The 24,036-nt window shown below is 48.9% G+C and overlaps 10 protein-coding genes across 10 annotated transcripts; 5 read left to right on the top strand and 5 right to left on the bottom strand.

Annotated features, from left to right (window-relative positions):
• Positions 1–218: 218 nt before the first annotated feature.
• On the bottom strand, positions 219–1,102 carry POJ06DRAFT_236068 (Snf7-domain-containing protein; the record flags this gene model as incomplete). The annotated part of the gene is made up of 6 exons (XM_056185882.1): positions 219–488; positions 545–613; positions 667–813; positions 873–950; positions 1,013–1,032; positions 1,087–1,102. The coding sequence occupies 6 exons, from the start codon at positions 1,100–1,102 to the stop codon at positions 219–221; spliced, it is 600 nt and encodes a 199-aa protein (XP_056046580.1).
• A 394-nt stretch (positions 1,103–1,496) lies between these two features.
• Positions 1,497–2,714, top strand: POJ06DRAFT_299395 (uncharacterized protein). Its single transcript, XM_056190681.1, has 4 exons — positions 1,497–1,582; positions 1,652–1,963; positions 2,017–2,153; positions 2,210–2,714. The coding sequence occupies exons 1-4, from the start codon at positions 1,531–1,533 to the stop codon at positions 2,555–2,557; spliced, it is 849 nt and encodes a 282-aa protein (XP_056046579.1). The 5' UTR covers positions 1,497–1,530; the 3' UTR covers positions 2,558–2,714.
• A 68-nt stretch (positions 2,715–2,782) lies between these two features.
• POJ06DRAFT_236065 (uncharacterized protein) lies at positions 2,783–3,411 on the bottom strand (the record flags this gene model as incomplete). Its single annotated transcript, XM_056185881.1, has 2 exons — positions 2,783–3,120; positions 3,204–3,411. 2 exons carry the CDS (start codon positions 3,409–3,411, stop codon positions 2,783–2,785), a joined length of 546 nt encoding a protein of 181 aa, XP_056046578.1.
• A 390-nt stretch (positions 3,412–3,801) lies between these two features.
• Positions 3,802–4,428, top strand: POJ06DRAFT_265984 (uncharacterized protein; the record flags this gene model as incomplete). The annotated part of the gene is made up of 1 exon (XM_056189123.1): positions 3,802–4,428. The coding sequence occupies one exon, from the start codon at positions 3,802–3,804 to the stop codon at positions 4,426–4,428; it is 627 nt and encodes a 208-aa protein (XP_056046577.1).
• A 93-nt stretch (positions 4,429–4,521) lies between these two features.
• POJ06DRAFT_246645 (armadillo-type protein) lies at positions 4,522–12,369 on the bottom strand. The gene is made up of 6 exons (XM_056186809.1): positions 12,193–12,369; positions 10,498–12,125; positions 6,345–10,447; positions 4,976–6,293; positions 4,724–4,918; positions 4,522–4,671 (listed from the first exon to the last, which is right to left on the bottom strand). The coding sequence occupies exons 1-6, from the start codon at positions 12,237–12,239 to the stop codon at positions 4,667–4,669; spliced, it is 7,296 nt and encodes a 2,431-aa protein (XP_056046576.1). The 5' UTR covers positions 12,240–12,369; the 3' UTR covers positions 4,522–4,666.
• Positions 12,370–13,091: 722 nt separating this feature from the next.
• Positions 13,092–14,142, bottom strand: POJ06DRAFT_63306 (HotDog domain-containing protein). Its single transcript, XM_056191305.1, has 8 exons — positions 14,016–14,142; positions 13,902–13,955; positions 13,773–13,838; positions 13,682–13,724; positions 13,529–13,630; positions 13,460–13,476; positions 13,284–13,409; positions 13,092–13,232 (listed from the first exon to the last, which is right to left on the bottom strand). The coding sequence occupies exons 1-8, from the start codon at positions 14,043–14,045 to the stop codon at positions 13,200–13,202; spliced, it is 471 nt and encodes a 156-aa protein (XP_056046575.1). The 5' UTR covers positions 14,046–14,142; the 3' UTR covers positions 13,092–13,199.
• Positions 14,143–15,722: 1,580 nt separating this feature from the next.
• POJ06DRAFT_236062 (putative transposase DNA-binding domain-containing protein) lies at positions 15,723–17,165 on the bottom strand (the record flags this gene model as incomplete). The annotated part of the gene is made up of 1 exon (XM_056185880.1): positions 15,723–17,165. One exon carries the CDS (start codon positions 17,163–17,165, stop codon positions 15,723–15,725), a length of 1,443 nt encoding a protein of 480 aa, XP_056046574.1.
• Positions 17,166–18,732: 1,567 nt separating this feature from the next.
• POJ06DRAFT_246632 (uncharacterized protein) lies at positions 18,733–19,043 on the top strand. The gene has a single exon (XM_056186808.1). The coding sequence runs from the start codon at positions 18,864–18,866 to the stop codon at positions 19,032–19,034; it is 171 nt and encodes a 56-aa protein (XP_056046573.1). The 5' UTR covers positions 18,733–18,863; the 3' UTR covers positions 19,035–19,043.
• A 523-nt stretch (positions 19,044–19,566) lies between these two features.
• On the top strand, positions 19,567–21,471 carry POJ06DRAFT_273706 (uncharacterized protein). Its single transcript, XM_056189593.1, has 2 exons — positions 19,567–20,697; positions 20,781–21,471. The coding sequence occupies exons 1-2, from the start codon at positions 19,793–19,795 to the stop codon at positions 21,208–21,210; spliced, it is 1,335 nt and encodes a 444-aa protein (XP_056046572.1). The 5' UTR covers positions 19,567–19,792; the 3' UTR covers positions 21,211–21,471.
• Positions 21,472–21,811: 340 nt separating this feature from the next.
• Positions 21,812–23,837, top strand: POJ06DRAFT_288202 (Tubulin/FtsZ, GTPase domain-containing protein; the record flags this gene model as incomplete). Its single annotated transcript, XM_056190289.1, has 5 exons — positions 21,812–21,852; positions 22,061–22,854; positions 22,912–23,134; positions 23,185–23,396; positions 23,458–23,837. 5 exons carry the CDS (start codon positions 21,812–21,814, stop codon positions 23,538–23,540), a joined length of 1,353 nt encoding a protein of 450 aa, XP_056046571.1. The 3' UTR covers positions 23,541–23,837.
• Between the last annotated feature and the right edge of the window lie 199 nt (positions 23,838–24,036).

Below are 24,036 nucleotides of genomic sequence, written 5' to 3'. Positions count from 1 at the left end.
GTTCTTGCTAATGGCCCATTGCGTTAAAAAGATATTACAAATAAGGGTCGGTTGTTTGATTGGATTGCACAGACCGATTCGCACGCCTTAATGCTATTATTGTCCTTGTAATAAAATTGGTGCACATAAACATACAAATCAATAAACAAACATAACGTCATCCGATGCCCGATCGCCATAACTAATCACAACCACCGTTACCTATGGTTCCCCATAACCTACGACCTCAGCGCACGTAGTCTCTCTCCCAAAGTATCCTCTTCGACCTCAGTCGCCACTGGACCGACTTTAGCTCGTGATGGCGTGTTCGCCTCGAGATTCCGCTGTAGCTCAAGACCAGCCTCGTCGGCGACTTTCTGGAGAAGGAGATCCACGTCTTCTTGAGGCGCAGCAATTGCGTTGCTGACTTGGCCGGCATCTTCGTAGTATGACGTTGTCACATCAAGATCTTCAAACTGACTTTCGAACTTTTCCATGACGAGCGACATCTAGACGTTGACATTTAGCGTCTGCGTATGCTGTGCCACCAAATGGCTTTCTATACCTTTTCTAAGTTCATACTCTCCATAGCTCTGTCCATATTTTTCACAACGTTTGCCATGTTTCCGGTAACCTCCGCACAACGTTAGTCATGTGCTCGGTTGTAGAGGCATATTTAACTCTTACCGCCCGCATTGTAACTGCAGTCTGTACTCGACTAGCAACAGCATCAATTCTGGATGCCAGTCGCAAGAGATTCATTCGCTCGCTCTGCTTTCGAATCGCATTCTGCGCATATACTTTCGCTATATCAGGGTTGCCTTGTTGTATGGCCTACATTAAAGGCATCAGTACGGTGTAGTCATTTTCGAATAGGCCAGTCCGGCGCGTACCCTTTTTATCTTATTCTTTTCACTCTGCTCGTCCTTGGCCGCTCTCGTTGCTTGTCGATTAAGCTGTTTGGAGGTAAACTGCGTTGGTTGAACGTAAGTATTCGGCCTCGCTGTTATTGTGGGTACTGGACGTATCTAACCTTTAGGTTAATTAGTGATTCTGTAAAACCAGGTTAATCATCAATTTCACATAGCCAGCATATAGGTAACCTACTTTCCAATCCGGACATTTTTGGTAATGTGGAATTGCTTGTTTGTCGATATGGGCGGTACGCGGGTCACTGCAGTAGCTACTGCAATCCTACTGCGTTACCACTAAGCTACTTTCAATACCTTCAAGGTCAGCAAATGCTCATACCTTTCTATATGTGTAAATAAGAGGTTCGCCAAAAGAAATCTGACGGGTCCTATATGCGTGAATGATGTGAAGTGGAACTTGTACAGTTCACCGCCGCGTAAGCGGTGTTCGTCGCTCTATGGCGATCTCATGGATTCAGGGTAAGCTGCCGAATCTGTACCTGTACAAAACCCTTGAAATAGGCACAACTAGGTTAGCCTGAACCTGAAAGCCCTAAACCGAGGTGGGTAAACAACCTCCTAATGTTTAATTCAGCATCCCATCCACGGAGGACAACTTCGTAGATTGCATTGTTTCGCCATGTCGTCTAAAGACAAGTATCGTGTTGATATCACGTCTCTTAAGTCTGAACGTGAGTGTAGTTCAATTTCTCTCATGAAAGAGTCTCTCCTGGCTAATCTAATGCATTCATTGACTCCAGTAACATTATTATCACGGAAACGAGCGCAGTTGGCTTCACGGTTGGCATGTCTAAAATCCAGCAAGACTATTGTGCCTGAACACGAAATTGGACTGACGCAGAGTAATGGCGTATCAGATGAGCTACTGGAGCGGGATCGGGAGCGAGGAAAGATGCTACTTGCGCACTTATCGGAGAAATACGATCACCATCAGAACATACATCTACAAAACCTTTACCGCTTGGCCGGCGTGACGGCATTCAAAGTTAGAGATCCGTCGGCTAATGGACATGGCGATTTACTGGGTGTCAGAATAGAATGTTTTGCCTTGAGTACGCGAAATTTGACGGTGGAGTAGTGGCTACAGAATTAACAATGTTTACAGAAAAGTTCAGCTCGCCACATTACATAATATTGTCTGTCAGTGAGAAGACTAAATCGTACGGCGTATATAAGCATACTGTTCCACTCCACATTCCTTTAGCAAGTCTGGCAAAGAAGTACCTTGACAGGGATCTCGGCGTATGTTGTTTCATCCTAATTCTTGCCTGTAGATTTTGCTAATATTCTCGCACTAGATGTTCGTCCGTGCAGTACGGAAGCAGATAATACTGGATATCAATAAGCGAACCCATCTCTCGTGCCTCTCGCACGTGATCGCCATTGAAGCGGACGATGCATGCGAACTGGTGAAGCTGGAGTTCGAGTTTCCTAAATATGGCGAGTGCACTGCTTATTTGCGATGTGACATGGTCGACATTAAGAGTGCGGTTGTCACGAAATATGTGCCAACGCAGGCTGAAGACCTGGAAGTGGATGAGGAGCTCCTGGAAGAGGAGACCGAGACTGTGCGAGATGACCAGTTGGAAGCGCTGATACCAGGTCGCATTGACCAGTTACACAGAAGACTTGCGACAATAGAGTGAATCTCGAAGAGCAAGGGTGGTAAATGTATTGCAAGCAGGAGTTCTTGGAGTTCTCGGTCGAGTTAGGTAAATCAGATCAGTTTTCGTATCAATATCCGCATTATAATGTTTCTATTTACAATGAACTTGAAATGGAGCATACAATTGCTTTAATACATCAACAAGTACTGCGCATTACTGATACAATAAATCACTAAAATATACCAAAAAAACTCCATTATTCGTCTAATTCTTCTTTTCCCTTTTCGCGTCAGGTCTCTCTTCGGGAAACGAATCAGACAAGAAACCCTCAATGGCATCTTCGAGTTCCTTCACTCTTGGATCCAGATTTTTCTCAAGTTCTTTAGACAGTTCGGTCTGCAAGCCTAGGCCACGCATATATTTGCGCATCGCCGCGTGAAATTCATACGGGTTGTTTATGTTAAAGACAAGCGCGACGCCTGTGACTCCCATTGCAAAAGTAGAGCAGGACAAAAGTGTACCGAGGGTAACAGCTTGTATGCCGTCTTGATATTTGTTGAATTGTGGGACATAGTTATTATGGTGGAAAAGAGATGGGACATCTGAAATTGATAGTTAGATCAATCTACCACGCAGCCACAAAAAACTTGCGACGCTCATCGACCCTTCAAGCGTAATAACTTACGTCTCCTAGCAGTAATGGCCCTCTTTGTTATCATAACCGACAAGTAGGTAGCCGTTGTTGCAAACAAGAAATTTCGATACAATTTTTTCCGTTCGGGAGTTAGGCTCTCTCGCCATGATCGTTTCGCTGGCGGAACTGGTGGAACTGGTGGAGCCTGTTCAGGAGAAGACGGCGGAGTTTGATCTGAAGCACCCATCGCGAGACTCATTGTATGATCCAGTTGGTCGGCTTCTGACTCATGTTAGCACGCGACTCCATGGCCAGTTTGTTACCTTGCTCCGGTAACCATTACTTCGCCGTGAAACTCGTAGGGAACCTAGCACACCTACCGGCTTATGAGTTGCGTATACCTGGTCGACAAGCAATTGAGTCACGAGTCTGTTATTGCTCCCAATACCGTCGCTGGTGGGGCTTGAGTGTTTTTCTATTCTCGCTCTTTTCGATGTGGACTCGAAATGACCTGGCGGGACTCTGTCCGACGGCGAAGACGACGAAGACGACGCCGCACAGAGGCTCCACATTAACTCGATATCTTCTAGGCAGGCGTTTATTCGTTATTCCAAAATCATTCCAAGAGCGCTATTTCCGATTCACGTCAATGCAACAAGACGGAGTATCTTCGCCCGAGTCTGACGAGGCACGCTCTGCATCTCCACTTGGCGACCATGCAGAGAATCTTGACGACGAATCCGACATACATGACACTCCTTACTCTACGCCCCCACATTCCGACGCTGCTACACTTTCGCGATCACCATCGCCAGAAGAAGCCTCAGGCAATTTCGTGTCCCCAGATTTGCAACGGCTACGACGGGATCATTCACAGCAAGGCTACCTCGACGGTATAACCAAGGGCAAGCCGGCGTCAGTTCAGAAGGCGTTCGACAGTGGCTACCCATTCGGTGCTGAGTTGGGACTTCATGTCGGCCGTGTCCTAGGCATGCTTCAGGGTATCAGAAGTCGTGCTGTTGTTCTAAAGAAGATGGAGGGCGATGTCGTCGACCTTGAGAGACGCGCCCGATCAGAGTTACTAGATATACAGAACTTTTTTGGTAGTCATTATTGGAGTGTGGATGAGTCTACTGGAGATGTGCTCCCACGTTGGGTTAGCAAAAATGAGTACGAAACTGCGGATGGTTCTGCGGTGGTTGCAAAGCATCCGTTAATTCACAGATGGGCGGCTACAGTAGAGACTGTAATGAGAGATTTTGAGACTGACGCATAGCATGGAATAATATTGGTATATCAAAAGTTTTCGCGTTTGGGACGTGCGGCGTTTGGGATCTTACCAGGTTGTTTATATAGACTGACAGTATATAATGCAATCAATACTCTATCCATTGAGATTAATATAGTACAATTCTAACGTCCAACCAGCCAAATGTTAACTCCATACGCGTAACCACGTAAACAAGACACTTCAATCGAACCTGCCTCACAATCCTGCAAACCAGCTGAATTCCTTACCCTACCGAGAACTATTAGTAACCCTAAGCTTTCCAAAGCGTAGGTGAACTTACAAAATGAACACCATCCAATATAATGCTGGCACAGATTCTCAACCGATGTCGCCTGCTGGATGAGCTTATCGACCTGATGGGGCACATCAAGTTCCTTTGGTTGCTTAAAGTCGTTTCCTGTAAGCTTATCCGATATTCGCTTTAGTACAACCGTTGCACGGGCATTACGCGAGTCCAACTGGTTTTGAAGTTCCACTACAGTTATCAGTTAGTGGGTATGCTAGACAATAAGTTCATAAATTGGTCGCTTACAATTCACGACCTCCTCTTCATCAATCTGAGGCCTTCTTCTATCCAATCCGGAGGGCGACACACCGATAATGCTTCCCTTGCGCTCTCTACTTGACATCGAACCCGAAACGTTCCCAGCGATATTGACGGTGCTATTTCTACTAGCGCCATCGGTTGGATACGGTCCTCCAAGAGCTTGAGATGGACGGTCTGGCTGTGGTAGATTGAAACCCCAGTTAATCAGAGGATCGTGCGCGAAAGCTTCCAAAATGGCCATTAATGATTCTTTGTTATCACGAAGGACCCGCATGACGTTTTCGCAAGTAATGCGGAAGCTGCCTTCGATGCCCGAAACCTCCATGGCATACGTAAGCATTCGCGTAAGTCGAAACGGAACTTTCTCCGGATACTTCTCACGAAGGATCGCAGCTTCAAAGCAGTCCCCAAAGTCGATGTGAACGACTTTACCAGTGTATCGATCAAGCATAAGATTCGAAGGATGGCGATCACCAAGTCCAAGAATGTATCCAACCATAGACATGACTGCTAGTGAGCGTGTATAGGTGGTACGGCGATCAAGCCACGCTTCGGAAGATCTACTCTTTAACCACAGAACACGGTAAAGGTCCTGACCAGTTGTGTTATCAAGAGCATACATGAACACCTCTACCTTCTGGATGAGAGTGAGATGATCGTAATCTGGCGCCATCTGCAACATTATGCGATGCTCGATATTGAGCAGAATTTTGCGACTGTCGCGGTATTCCCTGATGAGCACATGGAATGTATCGCTATCCTTGACCCACCCAAGCAAGCCCGACTTCGGGGAAAGCGGAATAGCTGGATATTGCTGGATATTCAAGTGACGCTTAAAACACTCCGAATCAGCCGAAAGCAATGTGTTAACCAAGCCGAATAACTGCATGACCAAACTATCCTGACGAATGTCCTCATGACCTTTAAGTGCATACTGATAATCCTGGCCATCGCTGCCCTTAATCGTGAGTCGTCGGGGTCGCTGTTTCGAGGAGATAACCGTGAATGTTGGTTCGAAACTGACAATCCGAATAATCGGTTTACCGCTGGCGTACGTTCCGGGGACGGCCAACTCAAGATCATGACATTCCAGTAGGTTAGGCGATACATACTGCAGGTCAAGAGTCTGAAGTTGAGGTAGCTGACGAGTGATTCTCCGGAAAACATTGTAATAGACATCCCAAGCCTGATTCAGATGTGTCATATCATTAGTGCGCTTAAAACTTGATACCCATTCATAGGCTTCTCGAAGATCACGACCGAATGCTTGATGGAATGAAATCTCCCGTAGGGTTTGAGGACCCTAGAAAACAGTTAGCAAGAATCACGGCCAATGAAGATCACATCGTTTTACCCTCTCAAGCATCTTATGCAAAGGCTCTAATGTAGCAAACATCTTCTCGATGTTATGATCGCCAAAAAATAGCCTGGAAGCATCCTCTAGGCCTTCGTGCCACTGTTCATGCCATAGTACGGCAACGCGGATAAGTTCCTGAATGACAATTTCTGCCTGTTTCACGAGCGTCGCACTATGAGAACGCATTTTGTCCATAATAGCAGCAGCCGCCATTTGACGAGTATGACTGTCAGACTTGATTGCCACCGTCAAGGGATACACGAGAGCCTGCGGATGCGCCCGACCAAGATCGGACAATAACGTGTGAAGCGCTTTGCGCACAATTGGATTAGGCTGATGAATCCTTGCGATTAACTGTGGAATGACTTCTAGCCATGTATCGATACTGACAGTCGTGAAGCCCTCGTTCATTGCTGTGGCTGGTTCTGGCAAACCACCGTAACGGAACCAAAGTGTGAGCAGTCGTAAAGTGTCCTGTAGGGAATTGCCGCTAGATAAGTAGATAGACTTAAAGAAGCCCTGAATAGCTGGCAATACATATTTGTCGACAAGCTCATTCGACATTGCCTCACTCCTGTCCTTACTATCAGCTTTGTCGGTGGAAGTGACAACTTCAAAATTGGCGAGAGCCCAGTTATGCCACGCCTTGTACCATCCTTTGTCGAAGTAGGTCGCCAATAAATACGATCTCAAGATAGAGTTGGAATTTTCGCTGCGCCAAGAGTCGTGAAGTGCGATTTGCCATTCACCCTGTTTCAAGAAGCATCGAGCCAGTAATTTTGTGTACTCTTGAATCCGAGTCCGGGTGGCCGCGGACGCGGTAGCCGCACTTACGTTTCCATTGCCGTTGACGAGCGCACTAGATCCGTTCACACTACCGCTGCCATTGACCATGGGAATATTTGTAAGCGAGGCGGATACGACGAGCTCCGAAGGTAGGGGCTCGGTCATGAGGTCATTAGTATTCAATCCGAGATCTTGCGACATCTTCGATGTGAAATCGCACAAGTGATTCAAGGCTTCTTTCTGGTTTCCTGTTGCCCACATGTACTTCAATTGAGCGTACACTACCTGCGGGGGTGCGCGACCAGCATATGATGTTGGTGAGGAATTGGCCAGGTCGCTTGGATCAGGATCATCGACAAGTGAGTTGAGAGATTTCTCTGCCAATCCCATTCGACCGGACTTTCGACAGAGGTTTGCAAACTTGATCCACATTTCCATATCTTGACGAGGCTTGACGACCAGAGCGCGAACCTTAAGCATGCGCTGCCAGATATCCACGTTCCGCTGGCAACCTTTCAGTCGCTTTGTCCACGTTTTGCGCATAACTCGCTGCTGCTCAGGATCATCGGCCGCCATTTTGTAAGTAATGATCTCTTCCAACTCGGACAGCATTTGAACACGGACCACAACACCATATGCTCGGTTATAACTCTCGCCGACCAGCGCAGCCAACTCCGTGATAAGCAAATCTCGTGCCTTCACGATATGCGTAGCAGCGTCTTCAAAATGATTCCGATGTAATGACAGAATGGCGTGGAAGAACGATCTGTCTGGCGACTCTACCTTCATGACGTTGATGTACTGCGCCATTCGATCCCACTGGCCCAGACCCCAAGCTGCAGCGGCAGCCAATGGAGCGATTGACCTCCGGATCTCATTATTGGAATTGATCCACTTTTCATGCGCTAACTGAGACAGCAAATCCCACTCGCCCAATGCATGCAGACATCGCATCTTACCCATCGTGATATCCAGGCTGTTCGGCTCATCCTTTTCCCTCCGATTATACGCTTCTAAAGCATCTTCCCATCTCTGCAACTTTTCGTACCACGTCTCCTTCAGCTGCAAATCATGATGCTGCTGAGCGTGCTTCAAGATTCCGACAGCGGCGTCATTTTGTTGCAGTTGATTGTTAATGCTGATTAATGACTCAATGGTCGGCGTAGTAGGCTCCTGAATAAATTCGAGTTCTTTGTAATGCAATGCCTTTGCGTAAGCATGACATCTGGTTGCGTACTGTCCCAAAGTGCGAATATCCATTGGTAACGCCTTATCATCGTGTTCCATAAACTCGGCAAGATTCAGCAAGGTCTGCAGGATCTCAGGCGGAATCTTTGGTGACATCAACGCGGTTTCAATCGCACGAACCAACTCATCCTGATGTTGATCATACAGCTCCGTCCAACACGACACAAAGCTGACGTTGAATAAATCCTTCGCGAGAGGGTAGTATACACCAGCCAACGATGCGCAAGCTCTTAGTGCGTGTGAAGGTGACTCTTTCAGTAGCTCAACACTTAGGCGCCTGATCCATTCTTGCCAGTCATCTCTAGTCGACTTCTGGGATGCCTCCCATGCTGCTTTGAGATGCTGCTGGTTAACCGGCAATTTCTTAACCGGCGCCTTGGCTTCCGAAACTTCATCAATACCACTGACGGCGTACTTCCTGTCGGACTCGGTATCTAGTCTCTGCGGGAATGGCTCCTTCTTAACCATCTTCGACACCAACAGTTCATACTGCGAATGATATATCTTATTCGACACGACAACTTTATTGATCACTGGTATAAACACCGCGATGTCGTCCCGGAGATAGTATATCATCGACGTGACCAATTCCATAGCAGACTTGCGCACATCGTCATTGGTAGTCGATGCAAGTACACGGAGCGTCGGGTGCATAATTCTAGAGACCATATCTTCCAGATTAACGTTCTTGCACATTTGGCCGACAGTCTCCATTGCCGCGATTTCCAACACTGGAGGCGAATTCTCAAACATGCGGACGACCGATGGGAGCACAAGATGGATATATTCCTCCACATTTGACCCGAAAACAACAAAAGCATGAAGAACTTTCTGAGTAGGCGTTCGAAGGGCGGACTTGTCTTGATCAAAGATTTGGAGCATTAATGGGAGTAATTGCTGCAGGTACATCTTGAAATCGCCTTCTAGAGCCCGTGAGACGGATTCGACAAGCGTGAGAATTGTAACCTGCAGACTAGACGATTGCCTGAAAAAATCCTTAACGAGAACGAAGATGTCCGGCAGGAAATTCCGAATATGTTGTTTGACAATGGTAACCAGGATGCCAAGTTGCTGGAAGTAGAAATCTAGGATACTGTGCGAGCAGGTGCGCATGACGGCCAAAAAGCTTGGGATGATCTGATTCAGGAACGGTACGCACTTCAATCCCAGTGTCTTGAAAATATACATGATGGCCTGAATGACCGCAGTGTGATGAGAGCCGAGTGATGGATCTCTCAGAATGTTTAAAAGAATATTAATCACAACGGTCGCATAGTAATCGTCCGACGATGATGGATTAATACCAGCCATTAATAGCGAGACATCAGTAGCCGTCGCACTGTGCTCACGTGACTTGTCACCGGTTCCGCGTTCCACAATTTGATGCTTGTATGGATCCAATGCACCAAGAATACCAATGAGTTTGACTGTTTCTCGTTGAATAGGTAATGACTGCTCTGATTTTAAGATAGACACCAGCACTGCGAGAAGCTGCGGATAATCAATTAGAGGATCAATGACGTATCCTGAGCTGTTGGCAAGCTGGCCCAACGTTCGAAGCGCCGCATCTCTTTTCAGCGGTGAACTCTGGTCCTGCAAGACATCTAGAATCAAGGGCATCAAATCTTTGATATAAGGAATAAGTTCCTCTCCACCGACGCGAGATAATTCACCCAACGCAGAAATAACACTAGCTGCCGTCGCGGTACTGTTGTCACGCGCCTTCGGTAATAGAACTTTTATCATTGGATTGACGTAAGGCTTTATCAATCCTTTCGTCGAACGAACCAGAATCGACAGCAACTTTGCGCTTTCTTCTTTAGATCTGCTATTGGTCGAATACTCGAGTTCGGTGAGCAGTTGAATCAACGTCTTTCGCAGAGGAGGCATCACATAGGCTGGATTAATATTCGTCAAGCGACCAATGATTCTGATGGACACCTGACGCACGGCGAACACTTCGTCGTTCAGCGCTGTAAACAAAAGCCGCACGTTGTCGGCTTGTGAGAGATGCGAGTCAAATCGAGCGTCGAATGATTTGAGAACTTCAAGTCTGATTTCGGTAACTACTTCTGTTAGATTACCCCTTTCACACGTTCAATAAACTATAACTTACCGGGATCGGCAATTGCAACGGCCAGCAGCTTCTCTAGCACATCGCCAACAACCCGAATTGCGTGCGCACTAGTCTGGAAACAAATCGGATCCTTCAAAAACAACGAACACGATGCCAGCGCAGTCGCTTTTCTGACCTCTGGATTCTCGTCATCCAGATACGTGATCACGCAGTTTCGCACAAATTCGTTGAACGTATATCCTGTAAAATCAAAGGTTCCCAAAATCCGCATTGTAAGCGCAATGAGGTCGGTATCTTTCATATCGCTGTTTCCAGCCGGTCCATCTTTAGAGAGTATTGCTTCTCGATATTCACGCGCGGCCTCCGGGAGCATAGGTAGCGTTGACTCTGGCGAGCCCGGCACCCGGAACGCTCTCCCACTGAGGGAATATGCAATGATGGTAATGAGACGCTCTTGTATTGTTGGAAGCAAAGGTCGAATATATGTTGCCAGATCAACCAACGTAGTCCTCAAATGTTCGCTAAGGCCACATGCAAACATTAAATCCAAAATGTCGAGGTTGAGATTCTTCGTCAATGCTTGGCCGACTGCAGCTGCCAACATACTGATACATTCGAAAATCGCCTTTTCTTGCTCCTTTCTTGCTCGTCCTTTTTGGCTCAGTCCCTCCTTAATGTTCGTCAGGATTGCGTCCAGGTATGGACCCATGTTACTCCTCACAGCGCCAGCAATTTTACCGATCGATTGGAACACTTGATTGCGCTCACGGTCCTTTTTCAACTGCCCCAGTAAATGAAGCATGCATTTGTGCATGTATTTGCTAGCGAAATCATTCGGGTTGTAGCTCGCGAGATTGGGCATCATGACGAGAACAGTCCTCCTGACCAGGCTGTCTCTGTGGTCTTTGTACTTGAGGACCGTCTCGCAAACATCGTCGTAGTACTTTTGCATGAACATTCCCGCTTGCTCAAAAAACTCGCGATACACTAGCAAGCTTCCATGAATCGCGTCCGCAGAGCCAATGCGGAACCCCTTTTGGGCCTCCTCGTAAATTTTCGAGTACCACTGCTGCCTCAGCTGATTGTCCCTCTGATAGATAATCTTCAGACAGGCACGCAACGCGTCTGCAGCATCGTTCCGAACCGTAACTTTCGGATCTCGCAATGCCACCCAGATAAGGTCGAGGATCTGCGGGACATAGGCGTACAAAATTGTCGGACTATTCTGGGCGAGCTCGGAAATGATCAGCATGGCGGCCTGTCGTCTGGTCTCCTGACGATCCGATTGTAACCATTCCAACGCGCGCTTCACTTCAAACTCGACGAAGTCGACGGTGAGCGTGCCGCCAGGGATGGCGAGACGGCCCAGGGCTTTGGCAGCAATCCGCATAGCATCGACGTCGGTTGACGGGATTACTATGCGGAGGTAATTCGCGAACCGGGTGATCTTTGTCGCATTTTCCTCTGTGCCGTCAAAATCTATTAACTTGTCGATTGCAGTGATGCCGCCAAGCTTGTCGTACGTATCAGTGGAGTGTATCAGTTCGAAAATTCGCCGATTCACATCGTTATTATATCGCGTAAATTGATCTATCGGAAGCTCGCGCACGACGGCTAAAAGATGGTCTCGAAGTTCCTCCGCAGAACGATTACGGACATCAGGAGATCTACATCGGGATTAGCCATTAGCCTGTCCGCATTTAAAGGTAGACGCGCCAGAAAGAAGGAACTCACTTTGACCGGAGGTCACTGAAGATATGATTCAGGACAGAATTGTCCATTGCGACGTCTCAAATGGCCAAGGCCAATCGCTCGTTCGTCCTCGCGTGAAAGAGCTTATGTATGCAACGCGACTTAAGTACACTATTTCCTGATGCAGCCGAATAATATCGAGCAAAGCTGTCTGTCTGTTCCAGCCTTGATGGTCATGGGGCACCAAAGCCACAGCCTAACTAAGCCTCCCATTCTAGTCACGTGATTTTGTCACGGCTCGTGAGAGTTTCTGGTTTACACTCGCTTAATCAAAAGTGTTCTGCAGTAATTACATGCCACTCATAGCGCTTAACGCTGTATACAAAGACAATAAGATTCCCAAGTACAATGGAAAGAATTTATTGTATGGGAAGCACGGCTCAAAGCACATCTGCGGCTAAAGTCATGGGATCTAGACAACGCAAGTCACCGATGGTAAGAGTAGGTATCCGTATCTTCGTCCCATGCAACACACATCGTGGCGGAAGGTTCCGTACTCGGAACAATTGTCGCAAGTTGTTAGGAACAAGCGGGATGAGCAGAAGGGACAACAGACGTTATCGGGGCCCTATGAGAGATCAGAAAGCGAGACTGATTATGGTTATGGAAATCAATCCACATGCGCGTGATGTTACTTTGTCAGCAGCTAATGGCAGCACGCTCGATGACGAGATGTCTTGGAAGCAGTTTCTAAGTCATTGGCAAGGAAGCTTGGATGACAAGAACAATCTTCGGCAAGACAGGCGTTACAGCAAGAGTTATTTCTGCCTTTAAAAGAACTGACAGAGAGCACAATCAATAAAGTCTACTCTAATAATTCGGTATAAACCTATCAGGATTTGTATATATCAAACTTGTATGCGATCTTGTAAACGTCGTCTAAGCGCCTACCGTATGCACAAGATTCGAGCGAGTCTGTCAGGAAGTCTTGTTCGCGATTTTCGTCTTGTGATAGCGTGTCCCCGCATGCACTCCAAATTCGCATGTATCTACGCATTGTACTCCTCGAGTCTATTATTCTCCTGCTCGACGTTAGCGATTCCAATCTACCTAATCATGAACAAGTTACTTGCATCCTTCATTGCCGCAGCAACATATTTGGTGTGCGTTCCCCGCGCAAACAGTTCATACTTTTGGGACTTATAAAACTCGACGGTGGTGAACGCTAGACTGCGGCCGAGCTTGTGGCACTTGCTTTCCTACCGGTTGTTAGCCAGAATGCTTGACGGAACGCGCTGTGGAGGCTAACTATGAAGATCTTATCCCCTACCCACCATTAGTATGGCCATATCATTCCGAAGACTCCCCAGATACATACCGATTTTGCCACCTGATGAGATATATGTCACGTTCAAGTCTGTGGAGACGCCGGTGCTGAACATGCCCCGTGACGAGACCGCCAAAGAACCGGCGAGATCGGCTATCGCGAGCATCAGTCGTAGTTTCTGGACAAATTACTAATTTCCCGTACCAAGAGAAGCAACAGTTCCGCCATGTAAAATTTCTAGCCGATTCTGTGCCGCGTTAGCGCGAAATAGGCTAGTCCTCAATAGTAGACTCACTGTATGACTCTTCTCAATAGTCAACTCCAATTTAACATGACCCGGCACTGCATCCACCAATTTCAACTATGCGGACTATTGTCAGTAGAGTTCAAGCAAGCCATCGATCGCCGCCAAATACTGTCGTACACGCGGAATCAATGTTGGTTCCAGTCCAGAAGTCATCAGGAACGACGACCAAACCTATTCGATCTGCCACTGAGCATCGTCACGATCAACAAGAAATGTCAGTCGCATGCATACCCTTTGAACGAAAGGCAACGCGGACTTCATAACGGAAGCGCTGATTGTAGTCCCGCTTCTATGCTAGGACGGCAGAATTGTGAGGAGAAATCCAGGGGAGAATAAGCATATCGAAGTTGCGAACTCAAGCTCGACATCATGAGGCGGACACAAACTCGGAAAACTCCGGGCTGTTCAACCCTCACCTTCGTACTTTCGACACCGCTGCCGCGTCCGCTATATAATTGTCATCAAAATATGATTAGCCACCGGTAGTGGGACTTATAGTTGATATTCGAGCCTTCTAGCAGCACACCATTATCGACGGCAATAGAAGTTAACTATTATGTCCGATTTAACTGAGCCAAGATTCGGCGAGTATTTTGGGACCATATACGGGCCAATCGGCAACACTGTAGTTCTCCTTCATATTAACAGGCACTGCATGCATGCTCGCTGAATACGTTCTAGTGAATTATATTACGTAGTTCTCGGATCCGGACCGGAAGGAGCGACTAGGACCGTCCACGGTTTCCGATACCACCCCATGTCGCAATTGGGAGAGTTGCGATCCCGAGGTTCAATCGCCTCGGCGATTTGGCTTAGACCGCAAATATGTTCTGGTGCGTATTGCGGAGAAGGGCACAGGTATATACTTATACTATATTTTATAATGGAAATGCCAGCATATTGTTCACAATATGTAAGTGTCTGGCGAAACAAAAGGCTGCTCCACCCGACCGGGTGCGGCGCGGATATCTACTCCTTTCGTGATGGATTCCATACAACAAGCCAAATATGGGTCAGCACGATTTCTACATCGGTCAGCACCCGACGGTCCGACCGATCACTCGAATCACTTACTGCATGATTCTTCAAAATCCCAATCCGCACCTGTAAATCGTTTCACGTCATCAACCCATTCAACCCATATGTAGCACTGCGCCTCTAGGGCCTCTCCGGTTTCCAAATCGTGGACTACGACCGTCCTCCTTTCGTATTCATCGCCCTCAAATTCGTCTAGGCGATCGACTTGCTTCTGCGACACGTTCCGTACCACGATGCCCGTCTGAACACGAATCCGAGGACGGTACTAATGCAGAGTACGACTCGTCGATGAGTCCAGACCTGACGTAATTTTCTAGAACGGCTGGACGGAGTAATATTGGCGATTCTGTGGGAAATTCAAAATTGTTGTAGAGTACGCGGGCGAGCACTTTAGGCGACATTAATGTACCATAGCTATACTGTCGTCGGCACCTATTGCGGAGAACGGAGATCAAAACTTAAATTACACTAACCAGAAGGCAGAAACAGATGCAATACTAAATCCTTAAATGTTACAATGCCATTCGTCGTAAATTTGCTGTCTATCTATGCAAAGCTAGTAAGTAAGATTTTGACTGTAAATATAACGTACTGCCGACCTCCAAAAGGGCTCTACTGGTGCCGTTAGCGTACAGACATCTTACAAGTAGAACAAAGAACACAATACTCAAATGTAGCACCGGGAACCGCGTCCAATCGGTCGGAGATTAGGAGACTGGCGAAGGCATTTGGGTGGAGGGCCAACAAACAACCAGTCGCGGGATGCAGGGACTTAACGGGAAGGAAGGATATACAGTGCAGGCTCATAATAACGAGCCGCAGGATCTGAGGTCGATGGTTCAGGGCTCACGGGAACACAGCAACACAAGAGTCAACGCACGCATGTGCCTGAAGAGGATCTCAGTCCGTCACAGACTCCCCACTTGCAAGTTTGGTGCAGTACCTCACCAGAATGTTCCTCGCCCCGTTGATGTCTCGGTCACACACATACCCGCATTGAGCGCATCTGAACACTTTGCTACGGCCGACGTTGTTCAGACGACCGCATGCTCCGCAGGTCTTGCTTGTGTGCGCCTCGCTGACCAACACAACACGGCACCAGGGGTACTCCCTTGCCTTGTTTAGAAGGCGCCGCTGGAACCGGAAGTGGGACCAAGTTGCCATGGCTCTCGCCGTCTTGGAACCAATCCTGCGACGCCCCCTACCTGTCACCATCTGCTGCGTCTCGAACTTTGGCAATAAAACCAGATTGTACGAACTGCACAAGAATTTGGCAGTCCGACAATGCAGGTCATCCACCAGATTCCTTATCCGTCGCCGGATCATTGCAGCTGCCCTCTTCATCCGCCGTCTCTTCCTGTACTCTAGCCCCTTCACAGACCACCGGCTCTGCAGGGCATCCATCCGGTGGCACAACCGGTAGATGTGGCCAATGTCGGCCTTCCCCAGTTCAAGTACCTCACCGTCCGGACTGTACCCCGTCATAAACGTCCGTACACCCGGATCCAAGGACACGACCCGAGGAATACCTGCATGGCCTTCTACCTCCTCTAGTGGCCCGGGCACGCACAAATAAAAGTTGCCTGTATGCCTCTCCATCACCAGCCTGCTGTCATAAAGCAGCTTCTCGGGAAGTTTTATTGCACTCTTCATGTGCCGAAGAAAGGCGAACTTCCCACTGCACCGCGGCCAGTGCTTGCTGTGGATGACGATGCTCTCCTGGAAGCACTTTTGTCGAGAGCGGTACGAGATCTGAAACGCTTTCTTATCGTTTTTGTACCTAGCTGCTCCCGACGCAAATGCCTTCAGGAGGTCATCCATCGCAGCATCCCGGATGTCGTAAGGAGTCTCCTCAAGCCAGGGTTTGTTCAACAACTCTATCGCCTCCTTGTTGATCGCCCTGGCTCTCAACGCCTTCTTCGACTTAGGGACCCCCTCATCCATTATGGCGCGCAGACATTCGTTGTATGTCCAACGCGCCGCCCCAATCCACTTCACCAAAATCTTCTTCTCCTCGGCCGTGGGGTACAATCTGTGCCTTTTGGCCTTCGCCGCGGGCTCCTTTTCCGTCTTGGCTTTGTTCGTAGGACTTCCCTTGCCCAAATCGTCTGGTACGGAGGAGATGAGCTCTACGGAGGTGAAGGGCTCCTTCACCTCCGTCGTAGACGACCACCGAAGACAACTGGCCCAACCGTGGGCAACTGGTTCCGACCCCCATTTCTCGGCGTGGCAGGAGGAAGAGGGCAACCACAGCCGCTGACTGATTTGTGCTGAACCGCTGTTCCAGAAAGGTAATGGGGGCTGTTGTCGTGGTGGCTTCTGTTGTCGTTTCTGTTGAGCCATTATCGAAGATGCAAGTTGATGAACGGTATTCTGGGAGCGAGGATAGATGAAGTGGGAACAACAGCAGCAGCAAAAGCAAGTGGGGGATATATAATCAGACGAGAGGCACAGAAAACAGAAATAGCCGGCGGTCTGGCGACTGGTGAGTCCGTGTTAGGCGTAGTTCAGTTGAGATTGCCATTCCGTGTTCCGTGTTCCGTGTACCGTGCGAGCCTCCGGGTCGCCTCTCGGTTCGGGTGCCATCGATTAGAAACGCAAAGTAGTACGAGGAGAGTGCGGCTCAAGTGGTGAGGCCACACATGTGGAAGCAGAGACGAAAGCCATATTATTGCGCGCAGTCAGCTACGAAGTGTTGCACGTGATGGATGAATGTGAACACATCTAAGCGAGATCAATTTTAAATGTGCGCCTGTGATGTACTAACTATCGAATTTGGCAATCGACTATTGTGATACACGAGACACGCACGCACTGGAATCGCCGCTAAACAAATCACTCACGCTCACGCTCGATGCGTCGCGAATAAACAATCATTCACTTGATTACACGCGCCTTGCATCGCCGCCTCGAGCTACTTCACGAGTCTCCAGACCGCGGGCTACGCCGCCTCACACTCTGTCTCTTCGCCAGACACGGGCTATTGCTGACTTCTGTGTCTCTCGTCTGGCCATAATTATCTCCACCTGATTGACACTGTGCTCGGTTCCAAGACTCGGGTGAGCGTAGAGAAAATTCGCGCTTGGATGCGTCCATGTTCGCAAACTCGCACCTGACACGATACACACCGTAACACAATCGCGCTCGGACGGGGTTGGCCAGGCTCGTGTTCGCGCCGAGAACAACAAATCACTTATACAAATATTCGTATTCGCACCTGATGACGGCCTTACCAACACTCGGCGAGCGCCCACATCGGACGCTTTTGCTCGCGCTTGGACGCGCCTGTCGCGAACTCGCATCCGACACGCGCTGGCTTGTGTGGCCTCTCTGGTTATTGATATCTCCACCTGTCCCCGCTGCTGCTGTTCCCGTTCCCTGTCATCGTCGCTGCAACGACACTGAGAATGGATCCGGCGAGATCGACGCGTTCTACATGGCCGTAAGAGGGGAGTCGTGACTGACTGAGATCCTCTTTGAACGCATGTGAGTACTTTTTGCAATTCGTACAATCTGGTCACATGGCTAACATTCAAAGGCAGCAGACGATGACGGGCAAGCGCGTTCGCAGGACTGGTTTCAAGAACGGCGATGACCAAGCCACTTGGTCCATTACCAGTTCCGGTGACGCGTTCTCAGGATGAGAGGCAGTCTGGAACCGGGATGAGTCCAAGACGGCAAGAACCAAGCCACTTGGTCCCACTAGCGGTTCCAGCGACGCCTTGTCGACAAGGAGTCAGGAGGGGAGTCTGTGACAGGCTGAGATCCTCGTCAAGCAAATGCGAGCACTACAGGGGGTCAGAGGGCAGTCTGGAATCGGGATGAATCCAAGTCGGCAAGAACCAAGCCACTTGGTCCACTACCGGTCCCAGCGACGCCTTGTCGACAGGCGTCAAGAGGGGAGCCTTTACAGGCTCATAAGGAACAGTGTTAGGTTTTACCTCCGGGACTCTTTGTTTTCCCACTGGGTTTTTGTTTTGCCCGGAGGAATTTTCCCTACACCTTTGTCCAAATGGATGTTCCCTTTAGATAGATTTATGCATGCGAGCACGTTCCTTGGTCGGCCGAGTTAACTTAGCCGTACGGGCCGAGGCGTGCGCTGAGCCTTGTCTCCTTGCCAGCTGGTCTTGCCAGGTGGCATGCAGGATGGAACCACCCGATCTCGGCATTTTGTTCCTAATGTTCAAAATCCGGGGTTTGGCGGCCGTTTAATACAAGTGTCGCACGTCAAAATTAAGACCCTGCATTGTTCCCTACAGACAATGGGCCCCTGCATTGTTCCCTACAGACAATGGCCCCAACCCTGACGCAAGTGCGGCAGCGCGCGTCGGAAGCGGCAGAAACGACGAACTGGCGGTCTTGCTGCAAAGCTCAAGCGACGGACTAGCGCACGCCAACGCACCTTTATGCACGTGACGCTGAGACTGCTCTTTCTGTCAGTAGCGCAAGCCGGTATTCGGTCGTAGAAAGAACAGTAATAAGTAGCAGAGCAGATATGCGATAATATGAGTAGAGCAAATAAATGTTGGAGTAGAGACTGCAGGCGTACGCACTTGCCAATTCGTGTGGATGGGGAAAGGTGCAGCGGTAAAATACTACCGAGACAAAAGTCCTGGCGCTTGACTTTGCCACGAGAGTTTTGGGGGCCAAATGGCCTATCGCCCGGCGGAATCGCCAGTAGCTATCCAATCTGGGGCAGGCCACGCGCTTTCTCGAACTGCTCACGAGGAAATCGTGAGGACTTGCCCTGCTGTGCAAACGCTGGACCGGACCAGTGTCATCAAGGCTTGCCTCGTCCCGCGTGGCGCCCCGATGCTGCTCGTGGCCCGCGTGTGCTTCTACTGTTCTGTTCGCAGCCCTTGGCCGGCATACTTCCCGCACTGCCAATCTGCCTGGCCGAAACCCTTCCGCTACGCGTTGCTCTCGATCTTGACTCTTCCTACAGCTCATGGTCTACTCTAACAGCGACCATGGCCCCTTTCTCTCCGCCGCCAAGCTATCCTCCGCCTCCGTCCGACCACCCTGCTGAGTTCGCATCTATACCCAATCCTCCAGTCGTCGGACTCCAACAGTCGTCGCAAGCTGAGCGCAATTCAGTACCGTTGTTTTTGCCCAGTTCGGCTTCTCAGCTGGAACCGCCGCCAGAGCCGGCCGATGCCATGTCAGCTGCGTATACACTTTTCTACCCCCCGTACTCATCGCGGCAACAGCTCCAAATGAGCCTTTCCCCTCAGCCGTCGCAGCTGTCGCAAATGGGGGTGCCACTGCCACTTCCACAGTTTCACGTTACACCGCAGCTCGGTTCGATTCCCTATTCTTCGTCGTCCGGCTCGTCCATGTCTCCACTCCGCACACAAGAGCGGCAACAGCGGCAGCTGGAGTTCCAACAAGAACAAAATAAACCACAGCTACTGTCAGTCACGCGGCAGCAGGGCTCCTATTATCCTCCGATAGGACACGTGAGCGAGGCTGTGGATCACGGCCATACGTCTTCTCCATCCCAAGATTCACCACATGCCCAGACAAGCTCGACCCCTCAGCAACTTCCCATTCCCGAGCCTCAGACGGCCGTCATATCATACTACTCAGCAGCCAGACTAATTCCTCAATCATATGGACTGCCTCAGGCTAGTAATCTGCCTGGAATATCCGGCCCGCACATGCGCGGAGCTCCGGAGCCCGAGTCGTCGGTCCAACTCCATCTGGCCGCCAGCCAGACCGCCCCATTATACGACCGTTCTCACCCGATGCATTCGCCTTATAGACAACAACAACATTTCCTACCGCAGGCAGTTGGCCAACACTCCGCGACCGCCCCGCAGCAGGGCATTCTCTTTCCGGCACCCGAGTCGCGGTTAAAGTCGAAGCGATTCAGGTATGCTCAATGTCTCGCGCTTTCTCGCCTGCGCTGCTAATCTTAATCGCAACATCCCATTCATTAACAATTCTCGCTACTAGGCTTACTCATGCGCAAACACGGTTCTTGCTTGCCGAATTCGCGAAACAACCACATCCTGATGCTGCGCAGCGGGAGAGGCTCGCTGCCGAAATCCCAGGACTGTCACCCAGACAACTGCAAGTGTGGTTCCAGAATCGACGCGCGAAATTGCGAAGGCTTTCAATGAATGAGAACAGTGAGCGTCGACTTTCCCAGCAGGAGCTGTCGGAGCAGAATGTTGTCAGTACACAGCAATTGACAGCAGAAGACCATCATTCGCCTCAGCTGGAGCTGATCGGCGAGGAATCGCTACTCCAGCAGCCTCTGCAGTCGCTAGCGGCGGCCCCAACCCAGTTACAGTTTATTCCATCTCAACGGCCAGCGTCGCAGCAGGGACCACCTCAGGGCCGCGCAAAAGGGCCGCCCTCTCAATTGCGAGATATCCTATAGCAACCGTAACAATAATCCTCTCGCAGTGCGAAGATGACCGATGGTAGACAAAGTACTACCATTTAGTCAGAAGTGACGTTATATGGACTAGGCAGCTGAAGGCTGCGTGAAAGATGGAGAAATTTCGATCTACCTAATTGTCAACCAATTATTTAATGCATCTTCTGTGTTTTAGTTTGGAGTCTAGATATGTTGATAAGGGGCGGGTACTAAACCTGCACAGCTTGTGTTGTAAACTTTGTTGTTGTCTCTGTATTCTAGCATATTGGGTAATTGTCATTGTGCAATCTCGATTTCGATCTGTAAGCATTGAATTATGTTATATAGCTGTATACTATACTTTATCATTATTAGTAATCCGTACTCGGACATAAATTTGACTGGTCGACGATGTGTAGATGTCTACTGCCCGTGAAAGCTGGACGCGCTGCCGCGCCACAGTAAACAAACCTGAGCACCGCCCCATGTGTACACTGCCACACTAGGTGAGTGGAGTACACGCACCATTAAAAGGCGTCCTCGATCGCTTGTACATCAACAACAACCCCTTCTAGATCTGAAATCGTATCGATAGATTAAGTATTATTTACTCAATTCCACCATGCGTGAGATTGTATCCATCCAGTGCGGGCAAGCAGGTACGTTGTGGAGTTCTGTATCGTCGGCTACTGGTCAAGCTCGGCGCGTTGCATCTGCCGTCCACGGCCACTTGACGCGACCGAACGATCCTTGTCGAATCATCTATAGATATTTATTCGTCATAAGGTTGATATATACTAACTTGATTTATAGGGTATGATGATATATGACGTCATAGGCAAATCGCAACCACTAATTCTAATCATTACAGTAACCAGATTTCGTCCGCCTTCTGGAACACCATCACTGCCGAACATGGCCTCGATAGCAATGGCCACTTAATCGACACATCAGACACCCAGAGACTTGATCGGATTGACGTTTTCTTTGCTGAGGCGTCTAATCGGAAATACGTCCCGCGCTCCGTGGCTGTCGATCTCGAGCCGTCGACGCTCGATGCAATCAGGTCCGGGCCCCAGGGAGATCTTTTCAGACCTGATAGCTTCATCTCTGCGGATTCTGGTGCTGGAAACAATTGGGCGAAGGGCTTCTACACCGAGGGTGCGGAGTTGATGGAGGGGATTATGGATATTGTCAGAAGAGAAGCAGAAAATACCGATTCGCTCCAGGGTTTCCAGGTCTCTCATTCCCTTGGTGGTGGTACTGGCTCCGGTCTTGGAACTCTTTTATTGTCGAAGATTAGAGAAGAGTATCCTGATCGGATGCTCTGCACTTATTCCGTCCTTCCCTCACCTAAGGTGTCCGATACCGTTACGGAGCCGTACAACGCCGTCCTATCGTTTCATCAGCTGGTCGAGAACTCCGACGAGACTTTTTGTCTGGACAATGAAGCTCTCTATGATATTGCGACCAAGACTCTCAAAGTTTCTCAGCCTGATTATTCTGATTTGAATAAGCTGATTTCGATGGTGATGTCGGGTGTGACTACGTGTTTGCGATTCCCTGGTCAGTTGAACAGTGATCTGAGAAAATTGGCCGTTAATATGGTCCCATTCCCTCGATTGCATTTCTTCATGGTTGGATTTGCTCCGTTGTTCGCCGTTAGTAAGTGGTTGTTCGATGCCAAACTTATTCTTTCCGTAATTGACTGACTCTGGCTAGACACCCGTGCTTTCCAGCACCTCGGCGTTGCCGAACTCACCCAGCAACTTTTTAATCCAGTTAACATGATGGCGGCCGCAAATCCCCTACATGGACGCTATCTGACTGCGTCTACGATTTTTCGAGGGAAGGTATCAACCAAGGAGGTCGAAGACTCTGTGCTCTCGATGAGAACCAAGAACTCGCCTTACTTCGTCGAATGGATTCCCAATAACATTCAAACGTATGTGCTGTCTGCGCTATGTAGAACGAACTGTCTCTAACGTGACGTAGCTCACTTTGCAACATTCCGCCTTCTAATCTCAAGACTTCGGCGACGTTTATCGGAAATTCTACTGCCGTCCAGGAACTTTTTATTCGTACAAGCAATCAATTCACCGCAATGTTCAGACGCAAGGCGTTCTTGCACTGGTACACTGGTGAGGGTATGGATGAGATGGAATTCACGGAGGCGGAGAGCAACCTGAACGATTTGATCGCTGAGTGTATGTATCTCTATTTCTTCGCTGATTACAAGTTGGGATAAGCTAATTTCTTGCCATACAGACCAGCAGTATCAAGAAGCGAATGTCGATGAGGACGTGGAAGACTATTTGGCCGAGCAGGAAGAGATTCCACTGGAAGAATAACAATCTATGACGGGCACCACGCTCCTTTTTGGTCGCTGAGATTTTTGGGGTCGGCTAATTCATTTGAGCGCGATCAATGAAAAGAAACGGCCTTTATTACCCATTTATTTGCTATACTATAAAAACAATAATCCACGTCATTATAGAAGGATCTGCCATTGCATTTGTTTTGATCAGAGCTTGTGAGTGATGCGTGCTATTCTAGTTGGGGTCAGTAGGTACGATTAGTCTCGGCCGGGAAGTAACTGTATCTGTGAAATTATCTACTAAGTGTTTCTTTATATTTGTGACTTATGTGTACAATAGTATTTATGTCATATTCCGCGCCTCAGGTAGTTGACCTTAGGGCACTAAGGTAAAACAAATAATTTGCTCCTCATCATTGTAGCTAAACTGATGCGCGGATCGCTGTAACCCTATAGTGATTTAAAGTTTTCGGTAACCTTATCATAAGCGAGTTTTGCAATAAGCGCGTCATTTGTGTGAGAAATAGCAA

This window comes from Lipomyces tetrasporus (assembly GCF_029532465.1).
Source record: "Lipomyces tetrasporus strain NRRL Y-64009 chromosome Unknown POJ06scaffold_2, whole genome shotgun sequence".
In the NCBI taxonomy this organism is placed as follows: Eukaryota; Fungi; Ascomycota; class Lipomycetes; order Lipomycetales; family Lipomycetaceae; genus Lipomyces; species Lipomyces tetrasporus.
This window is presented reverse-complemented; position numbering and strand designations above follow the sequence as displayed.